The sequence below is a fragment of the Falco punctatus genome (genome assembly GCF_963210335.1).
Source record: "Falco punctatus genome assembly, chromosome: 7".
Lineage (NCBI taxonomy): Eukaryota > Metazoa > Chordata > Aves > Falconiformes > Falconidae > Falco > Falco punctatus.
In genome coordinates, this window is record NC_137587.1 from 72948008 (window position 1) to 72969061 (window position 21054).

Sequence of the window (21054 nt, forward strand, 5' to 3'; positions counted from 1 at the left end):
CAAGCTGTGGGGCGCGACATGCAGGACTGAGCCACATGCCCCATTTTCTGCTCCCGTTATGTCCCCAGCTGCGGGCTGCCCTTTTGCATGAAGGCCTGGAAGAAGGCGGGACCCTCTTCGTCCTCTCCAGCTGTCATAGCGGAGATGGGAAGGGGTCAGGCTGCTCCCCGGGCACGGTGGGGGGGCCGCAGCAGGGCCGGGAGCCCTGCCAGGGCCTGGCCCCAGCCCGTGCCAGCCTCCCCGCCTGCCCCGTTGGGATGAGGCCGGTTCGGCAGCAGCGCAGGCAGCGAGAAGGGCGAGAAGACGGACAGATGGACGTGCCCAGCCCTGTGCCTCCTCCCAGGCCCGACAAGCAGGGCTGTGCCTCTGGCACCTCCCGGCTGTCACTGGGGCCGGGGGGCCGCTGTCCTGAGGCCGCTGTCCCGGGGGATGCGGGGCTGCTGTCCTGAGCCCCCGGGGCCGCTGCTCCCCATCAGGCGGTTACGGGGTTGCCGGCCCAGGACCGTGGGGCTGCGGTCCCCCACGCGGACCCCCGCGGGGCTCGGCCACATCCCCCGGCCCCGGGGACACCCGGGGGGGCAGCCACGTCCCGCCGCGGCGGAGAGACCGGCGGGCCCTTTAAGAAAGTCAAAGCCCGAAAGTTCATCAAAGTTGAGAAAGTTTTTCGTGGAAAGGAGGGGGGTAAAATAATTAAAATAACTCGAGCCCAACAAAAAAAAAAAAGCCCCGCACCCCCCGGGGAGGCGGGCCAGGCCGGGATTGGCGGCGGGCGGCCCGGGGGCGGCCCCGGGCGGGCGGGGCGGCGGCGGGCGGGTCCCGGCCCCGCTGCTCGGTGCGCGGCGGCGGCGGCGGCGGCACCGGAGCGGCGGCGGGGGGCTGGGGCGCGTCGGCCCCGCAGCTGCGGCTCGTTGCGCTCCGCTCCGCCCGGCCCGGCCCGGCCATTAACAGCGGCGCGGTCCCGGGACGCCGCATGTGAGCCGGGAGGGCAGCACCGCCCCGCACCGCCCCCGCGGAGCTCCAGAGCAGCCGGTACCACTCCCGCCCCTCTGCCCCGGCACCCCACCACCCCACCCCACCCCACCATGAGCAACCTCAACAAGGACACCGAGCACACCAACGGCAGCGGCAACGTCGAGGAGGAGGTAGGCGCCAGGGACGCGGTTGAGGTACCGGGGCATCGGGGAACCGGGGATGGAGTGCGGCGGTGGGGAATCGGGGATGGGGCCGCGGGGAGCTCGGGATGCGGTACCGGGGCGGTGGGGAACCGGGGATGGGGCGTCGGGGATGCAGCACCGGGGCCGGAGAGCAGCGCCGTGGTCGGGGAGCCGAGGACCCGGCGCCGGAGCTGGATCCCCGGGGTCGTCAGGGAACCGGAGGCAAGGTGCTGGGGAGCTGGGACCGGGCCCTGGCAGCCGGGGTACGGAGGTGTCGGGGCTGGAGCCCCGCGGGCCGTCCCGGGGAGTGGGTAGGGGCTGGGGGTCAGGCAGGGCGAGCCCCGACTGGGAGTCCCCGATGTCAGCCCAGGGTCCCTGCGGGGCAGGGGACTGGCAGGTCCCCGCTCCCTTCCGCCTAGCCAGTGCCCGGGGGCACGGTGTGCCTCCCCAGGCCCCTGGGGCTGGAGGGCACCAGGCTCCTGCCTCCAGGCAGCGCTCTGCCCATGTGGGCTGCTGGGGATGTGCTTGGACTGCGGTGGTGGACACCTTGCCCCGGTTCCCCATGTGCTGGCAGCCTGGCTGGGGCTGGAGGGCTGCGAGCCACCCTGCCAGCAGCCCCCTTCGTCTGGGTGGCCGTTGCAAGCCAGAGCCTGGGTGCTGCTGGACCCTGTGCTGGAAGGGCTGCAAGGGTTGCTTGTCTGTAGCCACGTGCAGAAGCTGAGCTTCCAACCCTGCATATTTGCCCTCCATCTGTTGGAGCTGCTGACTGGGAGCTAGCATTGCTGCTGGTGCGGTGCCTCTCTTGTTGCACCCCCTGAGCAGGCATTGGTGCGGTGGGCTGCAGGCTGCCCTCCATCTTGGAGAGGGCACTGGAAAACGTCTGGCCTCAGTAGCATTTTGCTGCAGTCCTCCGCGCCTGGCCCTCGGGACCGGGGAGATGCTCTGTCCCCTCCCCTTGCTCTCCTCCAGTGCGCCGTGCACTCGTGCCGCCGCAACATGGCGCCTGGCTTGCTCCACCACCCACCGGAGCTGGAGGGTCCCCATGCACCAGCTGTCTTGGGGCTGTCGCACCTGCTGGTCTTCAACCCTGGCATGGGGGGACCCGGGTAATGGGGTGGAATGGATTGGCAGGCGCTGTCTGTAGTGTTTCTCTCCCCTGCATGGAGCAGGGCTTGGGCGATGTGACGGGATGTGCATGTGATGCTGCTGGTGACATGGGTGGCACTGGTGTGGGTGGGTAGAGAGACAGAGCACCTGGGGCCCTGGGAAGCCTCTCTGGTGCGGGGAGGCTCGGTACCAGGGGGTTTCATGGGCTGTGCACGCATGTGCAGAAGACTCAATGAGTCTCCTTGATCCAATTATTCACTGGCCTGCAAAGCTTCCTGAGGTTGATGCTGCTTGGTGCATCCCAGTGGCGTTGCTCTGGCTGGGCTGGTGCCTCATGGGTGGTGGCTGGGTGAGGTCTTGGTGCTGGGGCAGAGCCAGCTCATTCCCTACAGCCAGGTGGTGGTTTGGTGAAGTGGGTGCTGGAAGCTATTGCATTTTGGGAGCCTGGAAATCCTAGCCCTTTGGGGAGGCTGGGCTGCCCCGGAGTGATGATGCTTGGTGGCTGAAAAATGGAATTAAAGATTGCATCCCTGGGGGATGGGGAAGGGGTTGAGCAGAAGTGGCCCCTGCTCTCTATCGTGCCACCTCTGAGTGTGTGTGGGGAAGGGGACAGTCCAGTCCACCCTGCCAGAAGGTCTGAAGCCTCTCTGGGTGCATTTGTCACCCTGCACCCGGTGGTGCAGCAGAGGACTGATTACCCTGGAGGTGGCTGAGGATGCTTGGGAGGTGGTGGGCTGGGACTGGGGGATGGTGTCCCTATTCCTGGTGGGGCTGCTGTTGGAAAGCCCCCTCTGCCAGGATGCATTACAAATAACTCTGTGGGTGGATGAGCTGCTGGTTGGGCTCTGTGGTGGCCGCTCTCAGCCTATGGGAGCCCTCTGAACGCTTGTCTTTCCTTATGTCTTCCTGGCTGACCAGAAGCTGTTCCTCACGGCAGATGAAGCTAATGGTGACACAAGGAGTGACCTTGTGTTCAGGGTCCCAGCATGATCTGTGGGGCTTAATCCCACATCCCACCCAAATTCTTGCCCAGAGCTCCCCTTGATACGTAATAAATACGTTTAGTGCAAAGTGGAATCCGTCAGTCCCAGCATATGCAGGAGGGTGTGCTGGAATATTTTTCCACACTGTGTGGATAATGCTGCCAGATCCTGGTGCTGCAGACACTCCTCCGTTCCTGCTCCCCCCCCCCCCCCCCCCCCCCCTTCCACCTCTGCTGGGAGTCTCCTTTGCTGCCCCCCCAAGTGTTTGCAGAAGGGTGCTGTGTGCCCCAGAATGGTGGGATGAAGCTCCCAAATTCAGCTTTTCCCTTTATCTTATCTGTGAGCCCCTGGATCTCGCAGCCACTTCCTGCCCGGTGACATGCGGAGGACAGGAATGCCTCTTGCTCCTCTCGAGGCCGTTAACGGGAATGTTAAACAAACAGGGCCTAATGTCAGTCCCTGCTGTTCCTCACCAGACACCTCCCCAAACTTGGTCCCTCCCCACTTGCAGCTATCTTCTGTTTAGTTTTGCAGGCAGCCGCCGATCTGTGTGACGTGACGGCGTGCGTCCCAGCGCTGCCGAGGGGCCGTGTGAGACGGGCGGCTGCCGAGGTGATGCACGCCCCTGCCGCAGGCAGTTTGCTCCAGCAGCCGGACCAGCCTGGGGGCTTGCCGTGGGCAGTGTGGGTGTGCTTGTGGCCGTGTTGAGATAAGGAGCCCCAGGGTTTGCCTTGCTGTCTTGGGTGACTGATGCAGAAGTGTTGCTTCTACACTGCATGTTGATCCTTGCTCTCCCAGAAGGTCACTGGGAAGCTGTAGGTCTGTGGGCAGTGGCGTGGTTCTGGAGCTGGCTGTCTGATGCCTAAAGCAGGTGGCTGAAGTCAGCGGTTATCCCCTGTGTCCTCTTGGTCAGTCTCAAGAGCCTGCTTGCAGCTCCGTGATGGTGGCTGCCGCTGCTGTGGTAGGGCTTGGACATTGTGGAGAGCATTAAATGTGAGGTTGTGCTGGGTGGGCAGAGCCCAGGTAAGGACCAGGAGAAACTACCTGGCTCAGCTCTGCTAGGAGAGGATCGTCTTCTGTGCTGAGCCATGGCAAGGCTGCAGGTGTTGCCCATTACAGTGAGACAATGACACTAGGGGAGGCAGAAGGTTCTCGGCTTCCAGACCTCCTCCTCAGCAGCAAGTAGTTCATCCCTGGCCTTGCTTAGCTGTTGCAAGCTGAGGCTGCCAGAACCACCCAGGAATGCCACTGGTGAGCAGCCTGTGTTACGTGCTGGATGTCTGTAGCACTTCATGGACTGGTGCCAGGCATCTCTTGATTTCTGTAATCTCTGCTTGAGTGGACCTAGATAGCTCTTGCATGCATGGATTCTAGCTCTCTGACTTGAAACAAATAAGGTTAATATAATTTCTGAAGTCAAATGACTATGATGCTGCTCTTTGCTACAAAGAACTTGAGGGTGTAGTAGGTATGGTCACCACTTACTAATCCTCTTGTATGTGGTCTGGCTGAAGCAGGATGGTGCTTGAGAGCTGTTTTCATGCATCATGAAAGTCCCCTTAATGTTAGATTCAGCTTTGTTAGTGACAGATTGTTGGCTGAGCGAATACCCTGAAGTCACCGTGAACACAGAGGTTCTGGGAACCAGTGTGTTCCCAGACCTCTTCTTGGTCTGTTGATGAGTTGCTGTTACTGGGGGAGAGACATGGGAATCTCCCTCTTATCTCTTCACATCCTTGTGCCTCTGTAAGTACCTGGTAAAGGAGCTTCCTTCTCCTGTCTTTCTCTTTCAAATCTAAGTTTTAGACATGAGTCTAAGTTGCTTTGAGCATCAGTATCCCAACTAGTCCCCATGACGGAGTAACTGTTCTTCCTCTTGCTACCTGGCTTTGTAGCTGGTCTAGTAAATGAGACCCAGCTTCATAAACTAGTCTTCCTCCCTGGCTGATCTGAGGAGTTGCTGAGCAGAGCTTTCCCTCAAAAATGAAGGGGTTTCTGGTGGTGCCTGCAGAAGTTGTTATGAAGGACCAAACCCAAAGGCTCCCTTGCTAGCAAGTGACTCTGCTTTCCCCTCACCAAAGTAGGAAGGATGCCCTTGGAGAGGTCTGGAAGGTGACTAAGAGTGGTTCAGGCTTTGTTGTCCTTCCTTGTGCTTCTACTAGGGGAACTGGTGCTGCGGGAAGTCAGGTGTGACTCAAACTGGTATGGAAGGCTTTTGGAGCCAAAAGAACCTTTGGGCTTGCTGGTCTTTGCCATGTGAAGTCATGAAGACTTTGCTACTTGGATCACAGAGCAATGCTTCTGCCTGTCCTGGACCTCAGAGTGCGTGAAGTAAAAGCTTCTGCTTGAAGCCTCACCAGGGTGTGAGTGTGGAAGTGAGGTGGTCAGCACCTCGCCTACCCTGCTCAGCACTTTCCCTTCAGGAGTACCAGGTGCTAACTGAGAGCCAGTAGCCTCCCTGGGGCTGGAGACCAGCAATCTCAGAAGTGTGTTCTTGGGGATGTCTGTACATCACAGGCCACCCCTGGAGTGGGGAAGTACCTTCTGCAGCAGCAGCCACCATTACACGAGGATGGCTCACGTGGTAGAGGCTGTAAGTGGAAGAATTAATTTGTGCTTTAAAAGACCTGTGTGCCACGTGGGATGGCTGAAACTGAATTCCTCCCGCACGCCTGGAGCTGCAGAGCTGGACCTGGTGAGGGAGCAGGGCAGTGGAATGCAGCTCCAGCACTGGAGCTGCTGAACCTGGGCCATACTGAGGTATGTCTGCGTAGCTGTGGTTCTGAGCCAGCCCAGTGTCTGAGGAGGGATGCTGGGGCAGGCAGTGGTACCAGCACTGTGAGGAGATGTCTGCCAGGAGACCCTGCCATTGCTGCAGTAGCAGTGGGTGCTGCTGGCTTGGTGAGGACACTGACCGCTGCACTGTAGGGTCATGGTGTGGTTGAGAGGCTGCCTGTCCCAGAGCCTGCTGTCCTCCTCAGCTCAGCCCCAACAAAGAGGGCCATTGAGACACTTTGGATGACGGCTGGACAGCAGGTGAACGCGGAGCTAGAAGCTTACACAAGGTCTAGGCTCTCCTTGACATGTTGGGGGTGGTGAGGCTTTCTTTGGCCCCAGGGCTCACCTGCTGGCTCTTGCTTGGAGATGAGAAGAGGGATAGTGCTGACACTGGCTCTGTACATCTGTCTGGTGAACGTTATCTCCTGCACCTAGATCTGTGGACAGGGACAAGATGTTGACCTGTGGCTGTGTGCCCTATGTGAAGGAACAGTCTCAAGCCCAGCTGGACAACTGTTATCCAGTGGTAGGACAGGATGGCAGAGCATAGCTATGAGATCCTGCCTCCAGCCAGCCCAGTGGCTGCTGCAGTGGGTTTCTCTGGAGGACAGTTGCATGGGACTGTGTGTGCTGACCTTGCAAATTTCTCTCCTTGATCACTGAGCCCAAACCTACCTGGCTGCAGACTGTGGTTGCTGGAAACCCAAGGACCTAGTAAGGGCAGTCTTACCTATATGGAGGACCTCCAGCCCTGCTGTGTAGCCCAGAAGAGGCTATGGGAACATTGTACCTCCTACTCTGGGGGGTGCATTGCCTCCTGTGCCGCAAGGGATGTGGTGGTGGGTTCTTGCATTAGTGCAGGGTCGGGTCTCAGTACGTGGCTGTGTGTCAGAAGCTGCTGGCCTGGGGATGTGTGTCCCTCCTACCTGCTTTCGAGGGCAGGAGGCCAGTGTCTGTCTGCACATGTGACTCTCTGGGGTCACCTATAGCAGTGGCTTGAAGTGCAGAGCAAGCTACAGACTTGGAGAGGGCACCCAGCTCCTGGGAGATACCAGAGGAGGGAGGGAAACCTTGCCTCCTGTGGCTTCCCTGCCTGCAGTAGGATGCCAGTGGGGAGCTAGCTGGGGCAAGGTCCCCACTAGAAGCTGGTCATAAATCTTGGGCTGTGTCATATCCATTCTTACTGTGCGCTGCTCCCCAGGCTCTCCTGGGCTGGTGGCCTTGCCTCTCTCTGCCTTGCCCTCTATATTGTGTGGGCTGGGTACCTACCTGTGGCCCTGTGGGGGGGGTGCCCTGTGGTGCAGAGGGAGATCAGGGCATGATGCTGCCTAGGGTCGGAATGTCTGGTCCCTCTTTGGGTAGCACAGCTCCTGCCCACTGCCTAGTGGCCCTGTCTTGCCAAGAGCTGGACTAATGCAATGGTGACATAGTCCTGTGGGTACTTGTCATCCTATTGGTGTCCCCAAAGGTCTCCCTGTGACTGGGGTGACACTCCAATAACTGCTGTCAACAGTGGAGAGCTGTTGCAAACTTTCATCTTGCCATCACGTGGGTTTTGTGGACAGTTTGCTTGCTGTTGGGCCATGGAGACGCGAGGCGTGCTCCACGGGGCTGTGGCATGGCTGTTAGCATGCTGCCCTGAATCGGGTTGATTTGAGGATAATCAGTGTGCCTCTCTGGGTGTGTCCTGGCTCTGTGGACAGAGGAGGCAGAGGACTGAAAAGCGCCCAGGAATTGCCTTGCAGAGAGATTTACTCTACCTGAGATGAGACTGTACCTTGTGAGAGTCCTGCATCCAGACCAATGTCTTCTCAGGGCAGAGGCTGGCAGGAACTCTTCTTACCTCTGTGCCTTCTGCCAGGATAACAAATGCCTGGGCATGGGCAGGAGGAGCTGGTCTGCAGCAGGCTTACCTGGTGCGATAGCTGTCCCCGTGGGTAAGGTCTGTGGCTCTAGCTGATGGTGAGATGTGTCTGTAGGTCTCTGAACATCAGAGGGTGGCAGATGTGCTGCTGGGCCTCTGGAGCCAGAGGCTTACTGCAGTGGGCTGGGTAGTGCAAGCATGGATGTGAGTGTCCTTCGGCAGCATGTTGGCTGTAATACTTGTGCATGTCTCTTCTAGCTCAGGAGACCCCTTGGCTAGGTGGAAGGCTGTGATAGCATCCTGAGGATGCTGAACTGGCCATATCCCTGAGCTGGGCAACTGCCCTGTTGGCACGGTAATCTCTTGGGAGTTGTGTGGCTGGCATCCCTAAATGTTTCAACAGCTTTGAAACTCTGCTGTGGCCCAAGCTCCCTTGGGTGCCATCCCTTCCATGAGATCCTGCAGAGGTGCAGGGGATGGAACTCGGTAGCGGAGAGCTGGGGGGAGTCTCCACTGCAGAGCTATGCCAGCAGCGCTTCCTCCACTGGGGCCGGGGACTATTCTTGGGTGCTGTCCCGTTGTGCCTGGACTTATCGGCTCCCATGTGCTTCCTGCTCTGCCGGCCAGAGGCTGGTGCCTCTCCCAGCTTCCCCCACTGCTTGAACGCCTTCCTAGCCTGACCGCAGGGGTGGTTGAGCCCCATTGATGTGCCTCTGCCTGACATGAAGGAAGAGCAATGCTGGGGAGGGGCTGATCCAGCTATAAGCAGTGTCACATGTGAAATGCCCCAGCCTTGGGGACAAAATACTTTCACACTCAGGTTTGCTTGTGGTCAGCTTGCCTTCCTCCTTTTTGGAAAGCAGGATGTTGGTCCTTGGGTGTCTTTTGTGCAAAAGGCTGATTTTTGGAGAGAAATGCCCGAAGCCCTCCTTGCTTCAAGTGCTGGGGGAAGTTCAAGACCCTCTTTACCCTCTGGGGATGGGGGAACATCTTTCCGGTGTGTGTGTGTGGTGCCCTCTGGGTGCTTGGGGCTTCCTGGATAGAGCAGCTTCTGGTCTGATCCTGCACTGGGGTTCAGTGCTACCCTACCTGCCGGTGCTGCGAGGACATCGGAGCTCTGCCAGTGCTGGAATTGCAAGCAGGCAGCTAGCTCTTGCAGCCTCCCTGCTCTTGAGCCCCACAGGTGTCGGGGAAACTGAGGCATGGAGTGGTGAAGGAGCCTGTTGGCCAGCCCCTTCCCCTTGGGAGGCACACTCGGTGGTGGTGGGGCTGCCCTGCTTTCTGCCTAAGCTGTCCCTAGCACAGACCAGCCATCTCCCTGTCCCAGCTTTCCCCTGCCCTGCATTGCTGGGGCAGGGACCCTGCAGCCCCAGTCCCAGGTGAGGGTGTGCTCTCATTTTGAAGCATTGGCTGGGGTCCTGAGCGCTTCCCTCCCTGCAGCCCTGTTTTCAAGCTCACTTCCCTGCCTCTTGCTGCTGTGCCTTATAAGTCCCGGCTCCCGGAGCAGCTTGCTGCATTCCAGCAGCCTCGTGTCAAATGGCCCTGGCTGCATGGCTGTGGCCAGGGCTGGGCTCCGCATCCCCCTGTGGCGCGGCCTGGGTGCTGGGGGCCCCCAGCTGGGATGCTTTCCCATGGGAAGAGCTGTAGCCTGTGTGTCTGAGCTGCTGGGACCTCAGGGTGGCTGCCTGGAGTGGGCACTGCACTTGAGGTGCTGTGGCAGAGCTTGTCCCTGTCCTCAGCAGTGTGCTGTGGGGCTCCCTTCTGCTGGTGGCATAGGAAAAAGGCTCGGTGGACGTACTGCTGTGAATGAGTGGGAGATGGCTTGCCTCCAGGAAAAAATGGCATTTAGCTGGGAGTGACTTCCTGGAGATGGGGATGTCTGGCGGCATGGTGTGGATGAAGCACTGGGGCATGCTTCTGCTGTAGCTGGCCTCAGGTGTTTCCTAATTGCTGGTGGTAAAGGCTTGTGTGTGTCTGATGCTGTGAGCATGGCCCTGGGACCTGGCCAATTTTGGGGGGCTACAGTGGCCACAGCTGAGCATAAGCAGGGTTGTAGGTAATGCAGCAAAAGGGCTGATCAGGCAGGAGGCAGGGTCAGCCTTGCTGGCTTCTGGGAGGATTCAGAGCTGTCTGTTAACAAAAGCTCAGTGCTGGAGACCTACCAGAGCGGCCTCGCTGGAGGTGGGTATTTGTGCCTTTGCACCTATGTTTCTGACATAGCTTGACCCTTCTGGGCTGCAGGGCAGTGTCTGGCTCTGCTTGGGACTCCCTTTCAAGAGCTCTTACTTAAAAGCAGATGTGGCCAGGAGATGTGGATGCTGTAAGATCCATGCTGACCTCCTGGCAGTGCTGGGGCTGTGGTAGGAACAGGCAGTGTTGCTGTTTGACTTCTTTAAAGCCTTGGTGCTAAGTACCTGGCTATGCTTGCTAGGTGTGTGTCCCTTCTGGGAGACACAGCTGTGTAAGGACTGACTTAAAGCCATGACAAATTGAACACTGAATGGGTTTGTCCTTGTCCCTCCCTCTCTCCCTTCTGAGTGGGAGGCTATGCTGGGATCCTTCCTTTCTGAGATGGCTTAGATGGTCTTGTCCCTCCTGGCACATGTCTGCCATGGTGGTGGTGATGATGATGGCATCCATGGCTCAGGTGTTGTGTGCCCAGTGGGTCCTGTCAATCCAGGTGGAGAAGGCCACAAGCTTTTTGGGGAAAACCTGCAGGGAGAGGAAGGTTGGGGGGGTTCGCCCAGGTAGGACACAGTGATGGAATGTCGTGGTGTCCCATCACCATGAGTGGTGAGCCCATCCCATCTTACCTGGGGGAAGATGACATAGTGAGCCACCAGCCTGGGTGCCAGTGGGGCTGAGCCTGCTCCAACCTCCATCCAAGCAGCCCATAACTGTGCACAGCTGATCGTTAAAGCAATTAGCAGAGCTGCACTGTATCAGGGGAAATTTAGGTTGGCTGTCCTTCTCCTGTTCTGCAAAGCACCCTGTCCCTCTGGGTGGCCATGCAGCCCCTGGAGAGGTGCACCCTGTCCCCACATCCTCCATCTCTGCCAGGTGTTTGGACTGGGGATATCCCCAAAGGGGGCAGGGATGGGGAAGGGAAAGCATTTTCTGCAGGGCCTCCAGCTGTGTGACCCTGCTGGGCTGTCTTAGGCAAGAGCTGCTCCCTACCCCACTGCCCTGCTTCTCTCTGTGCATGTGTGTCTGGTTAAGACCAGTTGTCCTGGGTGAGATGGAATTGCTCTCACCTGGTATCACATTTTGAGTGCTTGGTAGCAGAGGCTAAGAGTGAGCATTCCTGGAGATCTTTCTGCTGTATCTTCAAGCTCCTGCTGAACATCCAGTTTGGTCCAGGCAGTTCCTGATCTAGCCCAGGATGGAGATAGATGTAAAGAGATGTACACATTTTTCTTTTTTGTCCTGTGGCTTTTCCAGCTGCTTTGTGGGGAGGCTGGATAGCTACATGGATCTGGGATTTGGTGGCAGGGAGTTAAAGCAGGGCAAATATACTTAAGCAGAAGCCTGCCCTATCTTGGCATGTTGAGTGCAAGGGCTGGAAGCCTGGATTCATTAGCCCTGGGTGGTCCTGGTGGCCTTTAAAAGCCTGCAGGACTTAGCCTGCAAAGGGGTGACTGGAGAGTCCCAATTCAGTTAATACACTGGAAGATGCTCATCCAGACCCTCTTGCCCTAATCAGTGGTTTCCTCTTTCTAGGAGCAGAGGGAGGAGGCTGGACTCCTGATCACCTTTGCTTTCTGATTGTTGCTGATCCCATGTTCACGCCTGATCTCGGAAGTGATCTCACTCTGCCCCTTGAATGTATTGCTCTGGTCTCTCACCAGCCTCGCCCTCCCTTCCCTGAATGACTTAGTCTTGCTTTCCCCTTACCTTTTTCTAGATCACTTATGGATGTGCTGAATTGCAGAGATCTCAGAAAACCAACCACTTGGTTTCATTGCTTCTGACAAGCTCTTCTGAGCAGAGACCTTCCTCGGTCCATCTTGAGGTCCTTGGGGAAACCTTGTTGCAAGATGTTAGCTGGTGGTATTTGGAGTTGCCCAGGCTTTCCTTGGGGTGATGCCAGCCCTTGGCAGGTGCTGTGGGTTGGCTGGGATCCCCTTTCCAATGCTGTGTATGGTGACAGACAGGACCTGGAGGCCAAGGGAAGCTTTTAGCTTGTGAGAGAAGGTCTCTTGCTCCTGTCCTTGGCAGCCACTTGTGGGGCTGGCATTAGGAGCTCTTGACCTCTGACAAAGAGCTTTCCTAGCACCTGTGTTGCTCTGTTCTGGCTGTTTTAAGGGCTCAGAGTAGTTGCCTTCCCCTTCCCTGAGCAACTGTGCATCTTCCATTCTGTCACGCCTGTCGTAAGGACTTACTTAGCAACACATCACAGGACCATTTAGAGACTCAGCAGGGATGCAGATTTCTATCTGCTTGGAAGAAACATCCATTCTGGGGTCTGAGCACACTCAGATCCTGAAATATTGAAAAGGGATGGTGCTCTCGCATGGCTGAGGCAGATACGTGCCACCACACTCTGCACAGTCCTGCAAGAGATGGCCGTGTGTCTTCTGGGAATGCACCGCAAGCGCTCCATGTAGCTCATGCTGAAGCGCAAGCGCCAAAGTCTTAAAGGCAGCCAGGAAGCTGAGAGACAGTGCCATTGCCTGCTCTGTCTGGGCATGAGGTGGCCCTGGAGTGATGCATCAGATAAGGGGCTGAGCCAGGTGGGGGGACTGTGGGACTGAGTCTGGGCAGGGGAAGTGTTTCTGGAGTGGTCCAGATAGCATCCTGCTTCCCTTGACAGGGCAAAGAAAAAGCTGGGGTGTATGGTAGGGCTGTCCATGCAGAGGAACTGGGGAGGAGATGGGAAGCATGCCAGCGTTGGAGGAAAGGATGCTCAGTGGTCACATTCTGCAGCAGCTTTGAGAGATGCTAGGCTAGAGAAGGGCTCTGCACATCAAGGGGGGTGATAGCAGCCTGCTGGGGTATTCATGGGGTGGTGGTAGCCCTTAGTCTCAGCATGCACAGAGAGCAGAGGATCCCAAGACTCTATGATCACTGTCTGTCCTGGAGGGCTTAAGCTGCCCCTTGAGTTGATATGAAGGGTATGTCTCTGCCCTGGCAGGACTGTCTTGGCCACAGGAGCTCAAGGAGGTGTGTTCTTTCTCCTGCAAACAGGAGAAACTTCCCTGCTTTGGTGCTCGGTTGATATGCTGTAATGTTTATGCCCTAGTAAGCACAACTTCACGTGAACTATTAGAGATATTTCAACAGATTATCTATTGGAATCTTCCTCTGGTACCATATTTTTGCTTATACATGCTGAGTGAATTTGGACTTGGTACATGACTTCTGTAGCTTGGGAAGAGGAGCAGCCTACATGGCCTTGGTGCAGCACAGCTGGCTTTTGGCTGGGCACAACAGAACTAACACTGTAAGAGCTGTTTGGGAGCAGTTTCTGAATGGTCTGATGTGTGTGGGTGAAGGAGCTAGGATGGACCCAAAAATCACCCTAACAATGATGTTCTAGGGCTGTTGCAGGAGTCAAAAGGTGTGAGTATAGCAGTGAGGTACTTTTTTTAAATTGAAGGCTGTCTTTGAATCAGTGGCTGAAGTGCCAGGATAGGCTAAAGAAAGGAGATCTAGTGTGTTATCTGTAGGAAAAGCTAGACAGACGACTGGGGTTTGTACTGGTTTCCTCTGGACCTTTGATATGTGTCAAACTTGGTATTTTTGGCAGTGTATGGTCTTTTAGCAGTCTTTTCAAGTTTTAGTCATCAAGGTCCAGTCAGGCTGTAGGGCTGGTGTCTGTGCCTTAAGCAACCCAGACTATTCTGCTAGAGACTGAGTTTTCACAAAGGTCTAAATCCTTTGTGGCAGGGAGGAAAGGTCTGGCTGTGTTATCCTGGGCAGTGCTCCTTTAATGTAGGACGGGTCAGTGCCTGCAAGGTGTCCTACTCTTATTGCACCTAACTTCCGAACTGTGCTCTGTACTCCTGCTTTGGTACTAAGCATCTCCTCTCAGTAGACCTCGTTGACCCCTCTCCTAGGTACGTACGCTGTTTGTCAGTGGCCTTCCTGTGGATATCAAGCCCAGAGAGCTCTACCTACTCTTCCGACCATTCAAGGTAAGAAGGTCTTCAGACACGGTCTTTGGTGGGAAAGATGCAGTCGTGTGGCAAACCTTGCAGTGAAGATCTGCCAGAGCAGAAACAAGGATGAAGTAGGAAGGTAGGCCTCCTGTGAAAGCTTGGGGAACCTGGTACGAAACCAGTATGGTAGGTAGCCCCTGGCTTGCACTCAGCTGGGTAACCTTCCCTGGTGCCTGTTGTTAAAATTGTGCTGCCTCAGAGTTCAGTGAAGGCTGCTTGGTCAGCCCTGCTGCCCAACTGGGCCAGCCCTTCCCTGAGGATGGATGTGTCCTGATCCCCTAACTGTCCGTCCTTCACTGGATTGCCACATAGGCTGTCCTTGGGGAAAGTGGGATTCTCTTGTGTGCACTCTCCTAGCACAGGGTGCTCTGTGTTCTCTAGGCACTAGCCAGGCAGGGTCCTCATCTTAGTAGCTTGGTGAAGAGCTAGAAAAGGGGATTTCTTCCCAAAGGGCCAGAATGGACTAGCTAAGGTAGCCACTCTGCCCTTGGTGTAATCTGTCCCCTCCTTTGTTGGGAAAGAAAAGTGTTAGCATACCTACTCCTGCTGCAGGCCCTGCCTTCTGAAGGGTTTGGTGCTACAGGAGCTCCTAGAGCTGTCATGTTGTGTCTCTCTTGTAGCTTGGCTCCTTCAGGAACCTGACACTGACTTGCCTTTCTTCCCTTCTGCAGGGTTATGAAGGGTCACTGATCAAGCTAACTTCAAAGCAGGTACCTCCTTCTTCCAGCTTGGGTATTTTCAGCTTTTGCTAGAAAACCAGGCATGCTGGGAGGGGAGGAGGGACAGATACTATTTTGCTATGTAAAGTATTGTCTGTGTTCAGTGCCATGTATACAGCTGGGTTCTGCTCACCTCCACTGTCCTGGCCGGCCCCAAGCTCTCAGCATGTGGTCCTGGGCAGCAATAGAAGATACAGAGCCATTCAGCACGTGGGCTCAGTGAGACCCGATGCTTCAATCTCAAACACTGTGCTGCCAGAAACTGTCCCCAGGCCATCCTAATCAAGGCAGTAGTTCCCTTAGTGGGCAAGAGGTACCCTTGCTGGGGACTACCAGGGTGAGCAGTGTCCCCCACATGTAGGAATACCAAAGTGTCTTGCTGTGGTGGGAGCAGACAGAGCAGGAATCTTGGCCTGGTGACCCAAGACCCTTCAAGCTCTGTTTGAGGCCCTCTGCTTCTGCTTTCCGTAAGCTGTCCGGGGCAGAGGGGGTGGCAGGGTAGTCTGAGGAGCTGGAAGAGGCTTCCAAACTGAAATCAGCATTATTTCTTTTAGCCAGTTGGCTTTGTGACCTTTGACAGCCGGGCTGGTGCTGAAGCAGCAAAGAACGCCTTGAATGTGAGTACCTGATGTGCTGGGAGGGCTGGGGGCCATGTGCCCTGCTGTAGCTAGACCTGGAGCTGTGGGCTAGAGTGGTGCTTGGCTTGTCCATCGCACAGGAAGGATCAAGGTGTCTCAGCTGTGTCCTTGATTATGGAAGCTAAATGCTTCTGCAGCATCTCACCAGGGAAGTAGGAAAGCTGTTTAAAGGCTGACGTCAGCCTAAGAAAATGGATGCAAACTGTCCCACACTTAGTGTAGGTATAATTTCTGACCACTGGAAGACTGCTTGAGGGCCTCTGAGGGTATGGGAAAGAACAGCTACTTCTTTCCTCAAGTTGGCATGTACCTCCTTACTCAACAGCTGGCTGCTAGCAACAGGATCCAGGCTGTGGATCCTATTTCTTATCTGTTTAGTGCTCCCTCTCCTCCCTGTGAGGAGCTGAAGATGGAGACACACGCCTGCCTTGCTCAAATGAGTATGGATTACCTGTGTGTGGTGATGTGTGGCCAGAGCTGCTCTTTAAGGAGCTTTTCCTCCTGCTGTCTGCAGGTGGGCGCTTGTCTTGGCTTGACTGCTTGGCTTGGAGTACCTGAAGCAGGCAGGTCGTCTTGTCTGTGGGGGACTGGTTCCCCAGAGAAGAGAGGCGCTGGGGGCATAGGTGGTTCCCAGGCATGCAGAGGCACAGGGGGTACCGGCTGACGCACTGCAATTCTTTACTAAGGCATGTGGAGCACTACTTGTGTTAGTGTGAGCTTTGTGAAGCTCTAGGTCAAGCTCACAGGGTATGTGGGTAGTGAAGCAGGCTCAGCGCAAAGCTGGCCCATCATGTGGCCATAGGACTTGCTTGGTGCTAGCAGCCTTGTTAAAGCCTGGCTTATCAAATGCCCTGAAGAAAAGTGTATGGCAGTTCAGCAGAGCAGGTCCTTGTCCTGGACTCTGGCCTGCCAGGAGGTCTGTCCTTCAGAAGGGAAGGACACCAGCCTTCCTGTGCTGCTGTTTGTGAAGTAGGGCCAAAGCTGTGTGGTACAGGCTATTCAGCACATTCACAGCATTTCCAAACTGCCCCAGCTCAAGAAAAAGATGTGAGAATGGTCAGTGTGGCAGGCATACCCAAAATTATCTCCACCCCACATGGGCCTGCAGAAGTTAGTGGGATCTAGGCAGCAAGACATGCTGATCTGATTCTGCTCTGCTGTAGACCTTGCCCTGGGCAGTGGGGCATGTGCTAGGGTCTCTGCCCAGGCTGGCAGTAGATATAGGAGCCCTCATATTGATGGGATTATCCCAGCTCCAGCAGACAGATACTTCCTGACCAGTGCTGGTAGCCATCACTGCTATGCTGCTTGGTGAACTGCATGTAAGGAGCAGAACAGTGTCCCTCATGTTGGAAGCACTGGTCCTAGGCCAGCTAAACATAAATACAAGCATGTGGGAGCTCGTGTTGCCATGAGGTGACAAAATTCTGGGCATGTGACTGCAGGGTGATGGCCTTGGTTCCCTGGTTGGGCTTTGCTCCATGAATAGACACATCCTGTGCTTGAACTGGAAACCTCACCTCTGAGAGATTCCTGTGCTTTCTTCTGTGACAGGGCATCCGCTTTGACCCAGAGAACCCCCAGACCTTGCGGTTAGAGTTTGCTAAAGCCAACACAAAGATGGCCAAGAGCAAGCTGATGGCCACACCAAACCCCACCAATATCCACCCTGCCTTGGGTGCACACTTCATTGCACGGGACCCCTGTGAGTATGCTGGGAGGGACTTTGAGGTCATGGCTGGCCCAACCTGAGAGATGTCCAACCCTGGGAATGCTGCTAGGGTGGGAAGGAAACCATACCCATGTATGCTTTGGCCTGAAATATGCCTGGTGCAGGAAGGCCAGCATGTTAGGGTTGCTGGACAGTAACAGGCATCTGATAAGGTTTCTGGCCAACACTGGAAGTGTTGGGAGAGCAGAGTTGGTTTTGGTAGTTCAAGTGATACAATAAGTCCTTCAAACCATTGCTAGGTGGGAAGCAGAGAGTATGAGTCCTGTGGCATGCACCCTCAGTGTAGCCTGGTGGGGCGAGCAGCCCTGCTGAGGCTGGCTGGGCAGCTGTAACGTGGTGCTGAGAACTCTGCCTCATGGCCTGCTGTCCTGCGGCACCAGCCCTCTGTGGCATGTGTGAGTCAGCCTGCCCAAAGCCTGTGCAGGGTGCTGAGCAGTGGTGGAGCATGTTCCTGGCCTCTCCTGGCAAGGCTGGGAGGCCAGAAGATCTGCTGTCGGCAGAGATGCTGCAGGGTGCTAAACTTCATACCTCACTGAAATGGCAGCGCAAAGCTTTAGTTTGGGGTTGGGAAGCCAGAGCCTGGCCCTGAAGTGGGCCATTGAGGCCAGCTACTGAGATGCTGTCACCTTGTCTCCTCCCTTCTAGATGACCTGACTGGAGCGGCTCTTATTCCAGCATCCCCAGAAGCATGGGCTCCCTACCCACTGTACACCACGGAGCTAACCCCCGCCATCCCCCATGCTGCCTTCACGTACCCGGCAGCTGCTGCTGCGGCTGCTGCTCTTCACGCTCAGGTGAGTCACTCCGCATGCCAGGAACTGGGCTCTCTTCTCTCCCCTGCCCCAGTGCTTGCTCCTGGGGTCTCTGCTCAGCTGGTTTGACCCTGGCCTCTGCACCTTGGCTCCTGGGCAAAGCCTCAGCCTGGCTGAAGTGTGTGTGTGGGGCCCCCAGCCCTGAGCAAACTGCAGGGGAGAGGGCTACGTGGCTGAGAGCAGTCAGAGCTGGACAATGACTTCTGAGCCTGCAGGTCCAGCCTGCTTCTCTGCAAGAGCAGGCAGGTGGGAGAAAGTCAGGGCTCAGTTTCTGGCTGGCTTTGCTGGTCTCTCTGGCCAGAGAATCATGTTGTGGGACTGCTGGTAGGAAATGCTACCTGCCAGCAAGTAAAATAGCTACAAAATGTCCTCCTTGAAGTCACAGTGAAGGCAACAGGCTTAGTTGGTACTGAAGCTGAGGGGCTCAGCTGGGACCCCCTTGGGCCAAGAGACTAAAATACTTTGGAAGCTGGAGGAGGATGTCCTGCAGGAGACGAGTGATCAGAGCCTTGCTGCAGTGACAGTCTCTGAGGGAACAGTGGTGTTGGCCACCTTGGAGAGGGTCGCTCTGTGTATGAGCCTCTGGAAATGCTGGTGGTGGTGCAACCAGCTGCCTGGTGCCCCAGGCTACGCTTGCTGACAGGTGGAGGTGTAGGGATGTCTGTACTGGTCTGAGATTGGAATGCTTTAATGTACTGAGACCAACACCCCTGCTGTGCATGAAGTCCCTGAAACCACGGAAATACAGAGGGAAAGCCAAAACAAAAGTAGTGTCCTAATTCCAAGTTAAGGTGCTTGGTTTGGAGCGCTTGTCCAGGAGAATGTGGAGTGTCTCTGCCCTGCTTGGTGTTACGGCCAGCTGCGCTCTGCCTGCTTTGGTCTCTGCTCTTGTAGTAGTGCCACGAGGGATCAGGGCGGTGGGATTCTGGGCTTAGAGCTCAGAGCATTGGGGCTTAGCCCTGCCAAGCAGGGTGTTTCGCTTTGCTCTTCCCTGCTTAAATTGAGAGAAGAGCTGTGTCCCCTCACCTTGTTCTGCTGATGGTCAGCTCAGCTGGCCCTTTGGCATCCTCCTCTTGCTTCCTGCAAGCATCTTGACTGTAACTGCCCAGCTTCAGCCCAGGCTTGTTTCCCAGATGCAATATGGAGGCAGTGGAGGGGATGCAAGCTCCTGGCCTGCATAGGTTTGTCTGTCCTGCCCCTTGCACACCTGCAGGCCTCTGATGCTTTTGCGCTTCTACTGGTGAGCTAGTGTTGGGCTGAAGCTCCTGCAGGGTAGGCAAGAAGTATGTGGGGCCCAGGGCAGGACCAGGCACTGGCTTGTTCTTCCCAGGGTCTCCAGAGCCAGGCTGACCCTTTACTGGGAGGGTTGTGCTTGCTGGTGTTCTCTAAAAGTTATTGATGGTGCCCATAACTACAGGAGTGTGCTCTGTTCCTGGGCAACTCAGGAGAGCAGATGTCTTCCTTTCCCTGCCCCTTGTGTGTAGGATGGTGGCTAACTTCCCCTGTCAGGGAGGGCCAGGAGAAAACCCCTGTGGCCTGGCAGAGGTGGTTGAGGAAGGTGAAGCTGTTAGTGCAGTTCCTTCAAGGATGATCATCGGTGACTGTATGGAGACCTGGGCATAAGGGTTAGATGCCAAAACTTTATGGTGTGTGGTGAGGGAGAAAAACTCCCCTCTCCTAAAGTGGAGGGTATCAAGGAAGCCTTCAGCCAGATTTCTTCTCTCTGCAGTCTTGGCTCCTGCCCTCCAGTTAGCTGGCTACTAGCTTTCAAAGAGGTCTTCTGGCCTGAAGAATGACCCTGAGGTGCCAGGGAGCTCCCAGTATAGGTAGGACTCTCGACCCAAGGAGGTCCATAAGTGGTGACGTGCCCCTAAACTTTAGGGAGCCAGCGTAGCCCCTCCAGGCTGCGGCCATGGCTGGACCCAGCTCTGTGCTGAGGAGCAGCTGGGCTGGCCAAGCAGTTACAGCCACTCTCTGCTGCATTGTGCTTGAGCTGGTGTGACCTCGCAGGGAGACATTCTGGCACAGTATATGTTACCAATAAAGTGTTATGGGGTTAAACATTACTCAGGCTAGCAGCTCTGAGCTGCTGGGTTCTGGGCTGGAGCTCTCTCCCTCGTGGAGCCAAGGCAGGGTGGAGTCAGTGAGATGACTTTTGCTCACAAACTGGGCCAAAAGCTGCAACCTTAGTCCTGGTGTGCTGAGCCCTCTGCCCTCACTGGTAGGGGCCGGTTTGCCTTGCTGGTGGGGTGGTGGATATGTGGGTTGTTCTCCAGGACAGCTGTGGTTCTTCCTCCCAAGATTGGTGTTGGCTGGAGGACGTTCATGGGGGTGGCTAGAGCTGTAGCAGCTCTGTAGCAATCGGGCATGAAGTTGGAGGCCGTAGCTAAACTGAGAGCTTGTCGCAAAAGATTGAAACCTGACGTGCTCATCCTCTTGCAGCTCGGTGTTCAAGTCTGGTAGCGAGCGGGAGAGGAGGTGGCTGCCCTCTGCAATGCACCTACATGACCTCCTGAAGAGCTGGCCAGAGGGCTGGCAGGAGATGGCACGAGGCTGGCCTGGCCTTGGCTCATGCGCTGGGAGCTGTCAGTAAGCTGCTTGCAGATGAGACTGATGGCTGCAGCTCCTGGCACTGCTGAGCCACCGTGATGCTCCTGCAGGCACCAGGCTGCTGCAGGTGTGACTGTGGCCTGACCCTGCACTGCTGAGAGCCTCTGCCTGTGGGGACTCCACTGACTGAAAGATTGTCCCATCTGCCTTCCCTCCCTCCCACCCTCTCTCAAATCCCTCCTTTGATGTCCCTAGTGAACTCCAGCCATGATGCCAGCGCAGGCTAGCCCTGAAGCTCAGAGCTGTCCCTGGAGATGGGACACCCTAGTGATGCCTTATTGCAGCTAGTGGAGTGGCTGTACTACAGCTCCATTCCTAGAAGTGTTAAGCATGATGGCAGCCACGTCTGGGAAGACTGGTAAGGTAACCATCTCTCCTCCAAGGTGCACCATGGGATTTGCAAGCTTCTGCCCATCTCTGTAGCCCGTATCTCCTTGGCAACCCAGTGCATGGGCCTCACGCTACCCACCCACCAGAGCCTGGGGAATGAGATACC

General features: G+C 56.3%; 1 protein-coding gene across 3 annotated transcripts in view; it reads left to right on the forward strand.

The window, feature by feature from the left end:
- The first annotated feature begins 470 nt into the window (after positions 1 to 470).
- RBPMS2 (RNA binding protein, mRNA processing factor 2) overlaps positions 471 to 21054 on the forward strand; it is a 29878-nt gene continuing 9294 nt past the window's right edge. The window contains exons 1-7 of one of the 3 annotated variants that reach the window (XM_080397159.1): positions 471 to 1142; positions 13946 to 14023; positions 14719 to 14757; positions 15321 to 15383; positions 16959 to 17109; positions 17782 to 17930; positions 20754 to 20891. In XM_080397159.1, coding sequence (XP_080253285.1) covers positions 1083 to 1142; positions 13946 to 14023; positions 14719 to 14757; positions 15321 to 15383; positions 16959 to 17109; positions 17782 to 17930; positions 20754 to 20756 — 543 coding nt within the window. In that variant the 5' untranslated portion in view covers positions 471 to 1082 and the 3' untranslated portion in view covers positions 20757 to 20891. Of the gene's footprint in view, positions 1143 to 13945; positions 14024 to 14718; positions 14758 to 15320; positions 15384 to 16958; positions 17110 to 17781; positions 17931 to 20753; positions 20892 to 21054 lie in introns of those variants that run through there. The other 2 variants (XM_080397158.1, XM_080397157.1) reach the window with 2 other exon arrangements.